The 6,779-nt window shown below is 46.6% G+C and overlaps 1 protein-coding gene across 3 annotated transcripts in view; it reads right to left on the bottom strand.

Annotated features, from left to right (window-relative positions):
• Positions 1-4,013: 4,013 nt before the first annotated feature.
• TPM4 (tropomyosin 4) overlaps positions 4,014-6,779 on the bottom strand; it is a 35,885-nt gene continuing 33,119 nt past the window's right edge. For all 3 annotated transcript variants that reach the window (XM_024351475.3, XM_024351476.3, XM_054673100.2), the window contains one exon: positions 4,014-5,759. In XM_024351475.3, the coding sequence (XP_024207243.1) occupies positions 5,677-5,759 (83 nt within the window). In that variant the 3' untranslated portion in view covers positions 4,014-5,676. The remainder of the gene's footprint in view (positions 5,760-6,779) is intronic.

Below are 6,779 nucleotides of genomic sequence, written 5' to 3'. Positions count from 1 at the left end.
TGGGTAACATGGTAAAACCCCGTTTTTCCTAAAAATTAAAAAAATTAGCCGGGTGTGGTGGGCATCTGTAATTCCAGCTACTCAGGAGGCTGATGCAGGAGAATGGCTTGAATCCGGGAGGCGGAGGTTGCAATGAGCCGAGATTGCACCACTGCACTCCAGCCTGGGTGACAGAACAAGACTCTGTCTCAAAAATAAAAAATAAAAAACCAAATAGCTCTTGAATTACATTCTTCCATTTCCATTGCCACAGTGGAATCATTACATTTCTCCACTGGTCTCCCTGACCATTTTCTCTCACCCAGATTCCACCCTGCAGTGTGCTTATTCTAAAATACTTCAGGCTGGGCACGGTGGCTCATGCCTGTAATCCCAGCACTTTGGGAGGCTGAGGCAACCAGGTTACTTGAGGTCTGGCATTTCAGACCAGCCTGGGCAACATGGCAAAACCCTGTCTCTATTAAAAATACAAAAATTAGCTGGATACATGTCTGTAGTCCCAGCTACTCGGGAGGTGGAGGTGGGAGGATTGCTTGAGCCCAGGAGGTCGAGGCTGCTGTGAGCCATGATCACGCCACTGCCCTCCAGCCTGGGTGACAAGAGTGGAATCCTGTCTCAAAAAGCAAAACAAACAAACAAACAAACAAAAAAACCACCTCCTTTAATAGCCATCTGTGGTCTCTGGGCAGGATAAAGTCCAAAATCTTCCTCTTAGCGTTTGAAATCCCTCACAATCTGGTTCTGACCTCATGCTGTGTTCCAGCCATACTTCATGGCATTGGGAACTCCCCAAAAGGTGGGACAGGTCCGTTGAACACAGTGAAGTGTGAAGTGCTGAGGCCGTAAGCATGACTAAAACAGCATCCCGAGATGAGATTACAACCCAAGTGGGAAGGGAGGAGGGAGAAACAGACACACAAAGGAGGAACTGTGGTCAAATCATGGCAGGGCCTTTATTGGAGGGGGTGACTTTATTCATTCACATTCTCTGCACCAACCATCTGAATCAGCCCAGTGCCCATTAAAGGTTGGATTGGCCTAAAGGAAATGCTTTAATTGTATACTTTCATTATAACTGTACATTTTCAGTTATTTATTTTATTTAAAGACAGAGTCTGTCACTCAGGCTGGATTGCAGTGGCGTGAGCTCAGCTCACTGCAGCTTCCACCTCCCAGGTTCAAATGATTCTCCTGCCTCAGCCTCCTGAGTAGCTGGGATTATAGGCACCCACTACCACACTCAGCTAATTTTTATATTTTTAGTGGAGACGGGGTTTCATCATGTTGGCCAGGCTGGTCTCAAACTCCTGAATTCAAGTGATCTGCCTGCCTCGGCCTCCCAAAATGTTGGGATTACAGGTGTCGGCCACCGTGCCCAGCCAATTATTTATTTTTTATTAATTTATTTTTGGAGAATGGGGTCTCGCTATATTGCCCAAGCAGGTCTTGAACCCCTGGCTGGGCTCGTTATCCTCCCCTGTCTCTGCCTGCTGTTTTTTTTGAGACAGAGTTTTGCTCTTGTTGCCAAGGCTGGAGTGCAGTGGCAGGATCTCAGCTCACGGCAACCTCCGCCTCCCAGGTTCAAGCGATTCTCCTGCCTCAGCCTCCCGAGTAGCTGGGATTACAGGCATGCGTCACCACACCTGGCTAATTTTGTAATTTTAGTAGAGATGGGGTTTCTCCATATTGGTCAGGCTGGTCTCGAACTCCCAACCTCAGATGATCCGCCCGCCTTGGCCTCCCAAAGGGCTGGGATTACAAGCGTGAGCCACCGTGCCCGGCCTGTTATTTTATTTTATTTTGTTTTATTTTTGAGACAGAGTCTTGATCTGTTGCCCAAGCTGGAGTGCAGTGGCGCAATCTTGGTTCACTGCCACCTCTGCCTCTTGGGTTCAAGCAATTCTCCTGTCTCAGCCTCCCAAGTAGCTGGGATTACAGACGTGTGCCACCACGCCTGGCTAATTTTTGTATTTTTAGTAGAGACAGGGTTTCACAGTGTCGGCCAGGGTGGTCTCCAACTCCTGACCTCAGGTGATCTGCCTGTCTGTGACCTCAGATGATCTGCCCGCCTTGGCTTCCCAAAGTGCTGGGATTACAAGTGTGAGCCACAGCGCCCGGCTTGTTATTTTTTCGATAACAGAAAGTTGTCTGCAGACTCCATTAATGTTTGAAAGGCTTTCATTTCTCTTTCTGATTCACTGCCTCCCCTCCTCGAAAGAAGATCTTGAGGCAAAATATCAAAATTCAGGTAGTGAAACTGTCGTGGTCTTTGACATTCTGTTCTAAGTTCTCTGCCATCCAGCGAGCTAAATTTTAAGATTACTGCCTTTGAATCACTTCTTCCCTCGTATTCCATGGCAACCTGTACTGGATTATTGAAACCTTTTCCTAACTGGGCTTCCTGCCTTAGTCCACCCCAATGCTAGACCTTCTCGAAGATGAATGCTAAGTGGATTTTCCTAATGTATTGCTTGACTTGTTTCCTCCAGTCTTTTTTTTTTTTTTTAGGTGGAGTCTCGCTCTGTGGCCCAGTCTGGAGTGCAGTGGTGTGATCTTGGCTCACTGCAACCTCCGCCTCCTGGGTTCAAGCGATTCTCCTGCCTCAGCCTCCCGAGTAGCTGGGATTACAGGTGCGTGCCACCATGCCCGGTTAATTTTTTGTATTTTTAGTAGAGATGGGGTTTCACCCTGTTAGCCAGGATGGTCTCAATCTCCTGACCTCGTGATCTGCCCGTCTCGGCCTCTCAAAGTGCTGGGATTACAGGTGTGAGCCACTGCACCCGGCCTCTTCCAGTCTTTTTAGTCTTTATTTTTTATTTTTGGAGACAAGAGTCTTGCTCTGTTGCCTAGGCTGAAGGGCAGTGGCATGATCTCAGCTCACTGCAACCTCTACCTCCTGGGTTCAAGTGATTCTCCTGCCTCAGCCTCCTGAGTAGCTGGGATTACAGGTGTGCACCCAGCTAATTTTTGTATTTTTAGTAGAGACGGGGTTTCACCATGTTGCCCAGGCCAGTCTTGAACTCCTGAGCTCAAATGATCCACCTGCCTCAGCCTCCCAAAGTGCTGGGATTACAGGTGTGAGCCACCGCACCTGGCCTCCTCTAGTCTTTAGTGGCTCTCCACTCCTGACTAAATTCAGTTCAGGCTGTCATCAGTGTGGGCTCAGCCTACCTTCCAGCTTTTCTGCTTCTGCTTTGCTGTATTTATTTACTTATTTTGAGACAGGGTCTTGCTCAGAGACGGTCCCCCAGGCTGGAGTGCACGGGCCAATCATAGCTCACTGCATCCTCTGCCTCCTGGGCTCAAGCGATGCTTCTTCCTCAGCCTCTCGAGTAGCTGGGACTTATAGGCACGGGCCACCACACCCCACTAATTTGTGTGTGTGTGTTTGAGACAGAGTCCCGCTCTGTCACCGGGGCTGGAGTTCAGTGGCGTGATCTCGGCTCACTGCAACCTCCGCCTCCCGGGTAGCTGGGATTATAGGTGTGCACCACCATGCCCAGCTCATTTTTGTGTTTTTAGTAGAGATGGGGTTTCACAATGTTGGCCAGGCTGGTCCTGAACTCCTGGCCCTAAGCGGTCCGCCAGCCTCGGCCTCCCAAAGTGCTGGGATTTTTGTTATTGTTTGTAGACGGGGTCTCACTATGGTGCCCATGCTGGTCTGCTTTCCTTTATATGTGTAACTCAGAAAGCCTTAGCCAGGCAGATCTTCCTAACTCAGGCAACAGAGATGATTTTGCCTGCTTTTATCTCTTAAAATCCTACTCATTCTTCACAGCCTGGCTTAGGCAGCGTAGGGGATAAAGAAGGGCAGGAGTTTTCGAGTGACCGAGGCTGAGTGCTCTCGCCTGCAATGAGACTGTAATATCCTTGTATCATGAAGTCACAGTATAAAGCAAATAGATAACCTTGTCTACATTCTTGGCTCTGGTTATTTTCCCTTTCCATCCCTTTAACATTTGTTGAACCAAAATGCTCTGTGTACCCCCACACATTCTAAAATTCACGCAAACTGTAGTTTATGTAAAAATTTATTTGACCAAAATGTAGAAAAAGTGATACTATTACATATGATACAGTTGCAAGAATCTAAAGTAAAGTGTGGATTTTATTCCATTGCACAATTTGCTAGTGTATTTCCTGGGTAGTGTGGTGCTGAATAAATAGGAGTGGGGTGGTGGGGTGGGGTGGGTAAGGGATTCAGATAAGCCAGAAGCAGGGTGATTTTTAGTCGGAATTGTAAACTTTAGTCAGCCCCCACACGCTGCTGGGGAATGTGGAATGTTCCAGCTCTGAGATGTTAACTGAGAAAAGAGAAGTCAAACAAAGCCGATATGTGCAGCCCTGTCTACAGAATCCTTCATTATCCAGTTTAATCAGGAGTTTCTTGGTCTTTTATTAACTTGGTCCCAAAGAAGGAATTCAAGTCCTAGATAAGTAAATCCTCAATTTGCTGTTCCCTGAAGTATGGAAATGAAGTTGGGCCAGTTTTTAATCTCTGCTGCCAGAGAGGCCCTTTCTGCTAATAGATAAAAACTCTTTTGCTCAACTTAGTAATGACTTGTGGTCTTTTGGATATGGCTGACCTGAATTGGACTGAACTCCACCATATTCCTGCTGAGTGGGTCATTACTGGAATGAGATATTTGGTCTTCAGAGAACAACTTTATTTTTATTTTTTCTTGAGATGGAGTCTCACTCTGTCGACCAGGCTGGAGCACAGTGGTGCGATATCGGCTCACTGCAGTCTCCACTTCCTGGGTTCAAGCGATCCTCCTGCCTCAGCCTCCTGAGTAGCTGGGACTACAGGCAGGCGTCACCATACTTTTTGTATTTTTAGTAGAGACATGGTTTCGCCATGTTGGCTGGGCTGGTCTCGAACTCCTGACCTCAAGTGATCTGTCCTGGCCTCCCAAAGTGTTGGGATTACAGGCGAAAGCCAACGCTCCTGGCCAGGGAACAACTTTAGAATGAAGGAAATATGCAAAAGAACATCACATCAAGGATCAATTAATTACCATCTATTAATTACTGTATGTGGGTAATTATGACTATTTCCCAAGCATTCTACGTTGACTGCTTGAGAAGATGTTTGTCCTGCATGGTGGAGAGTGGAGAAGGGCCAGGATTCTTAGGTTGATCTATCTGTGGGTTATGACTTCCCACAATAGCCACCCCCGGCCCCCACCAGTCCTTTTATTGGCTCTGGATGGAAAATCCCTACCCATGTGATGGTCCCTGGTCTCTCCTATAGTTTGACCAACAGTTGACCCAAAAGGTTATTGTCTTCAGTGTTTTAATTATATCCACGACTAGATACTGGGGTCTGTATTCTTCAAAGTGTGGGGCTGCCTATGCTCCCAGGAACCAAATGGCCTCCGTCTTAAGAAAGTATGCTTACTAGGAAATACCCTGCCTACCTTAGGAATAAATGCAACTTAAGGAAAAAATAAGAGAGCTGAAAAAGCTGGTGCCATTTGAAAACAAAAAGGAAGGAATGAGATTTAACTGGTGCTCAAAGCTTCTCTGATACAAAATATTTGGTCATGTATTCATAATTTGCTTGACATTTCCAGCAAAGCGAAGATGGTAATAACAAAAGGAACTTCTTACAAGAGAAGAGAAAGACCCACGGAGCTCCAGAGTTTCTGTTGGAACAAGACTCTTCTGTTTTGCTTATATACAGTTAAGTTCGTTTAGTGTCTGATCCAGTGTCTGATGTAAGCCCACGTTCTCTTCTTTGGCCTGGGCAAGTTTCTCTGGTGAGGATTAAGAGTACGGGGAAAGATAAATTAATAAGCGTCTTTGTTAAATGAAAGAAAAAAAAAGATTTCCTTTTTTTTTTTTTCTTCGAGACAGGGTCTCACTCTGTCACCCAGGCTGGAGTGCAGTGGCGCGATCTTGGCTCAATGCAACCTCCACCTCCCAGGCTCAAGCAATTCTCCTGCCTCAGCCTCCCGAGTAGCTGGGATTACAGACGCGTGCCACCACCACCCGGCTAATTTTTGTATTTTTAGTAGAGATGGGGTTGCACCATGTTAGCCAGGCTGGTCTCGAGCTCTTGACCTCAAGTGATCCACCCACCTTGGCCTCCTAAAGTGCTGGGATTACAGGTGTGAGCCACCATGCCCAGCACCGCCCCAAAGATTTCTAAACCTGAAACTGCCAGGGTGAAAGTCACAAGAGAGAAAGTACTTTTTTTTTGAGACAGGGTCTCACTCTGTTGTCCAGGCTGAAGTGCAGTGGCGTAATCACGAATCACCGTAGCCTTGACCTCCCTGGGCTCAGGTGATCCTCCCACCTCAGCCTCCCGCGTAGCTGGGACTGCAGGTGCATGCCACCACCTGGCCAATTTTTGCATTTTTTCTAGAGACAGAGTCTCACCATGTTACCCAGGCTGGTCTTGAGCTCCTGGGCTCAAGGAACCCATCTGCTCAGCCTCCCAAAGTGCTGGGAATACAGGTGGGTTATAGCCACCATGCCTGTCCAGTACTTTGTATTTTTAATTACAGCAGAACATCACAGAATACTAAGGAACAAGCACCAAATTTGGGAGTCACAGTTGTAAGATAAAATGCAGGGCGCCCAGTTAAATTGAATTTCAGATAAACCACAAATAATATTTTAGTGTAAGTATATCCCAAATGTTGCATGAGATGTACTTATGCAAGAGATATACTTATGATTAAAAATTTATTCATTGCTTATCTGAAATTCAGATTTAAGTTGGTGTCCTGTATTTTTCCTTGTGAACTCTGGTAACCCTTGAGTCAGAATAC

Source organism: Pan troglodytes, chromosome 20 (assembly GCF_028858775.2).
Source record: "Pan troglodytes isolate AG18354 chromosome 20, NHGRI_mPanTro3-v2.0_pri, whole genome shotgun sequence".
NCBI classification, from domain to species: domain Eukaryota; kingdom Metazoa; phylum Chordata; class Mammalia; order Primates; family Hominidae; genus Pan; species Pan troglodytes.
The sequence above is the reverse complement of the archived record's forward strand: the minus strand, read 5'-3'. Positions and strand labels throughout refer to the sequence as shown.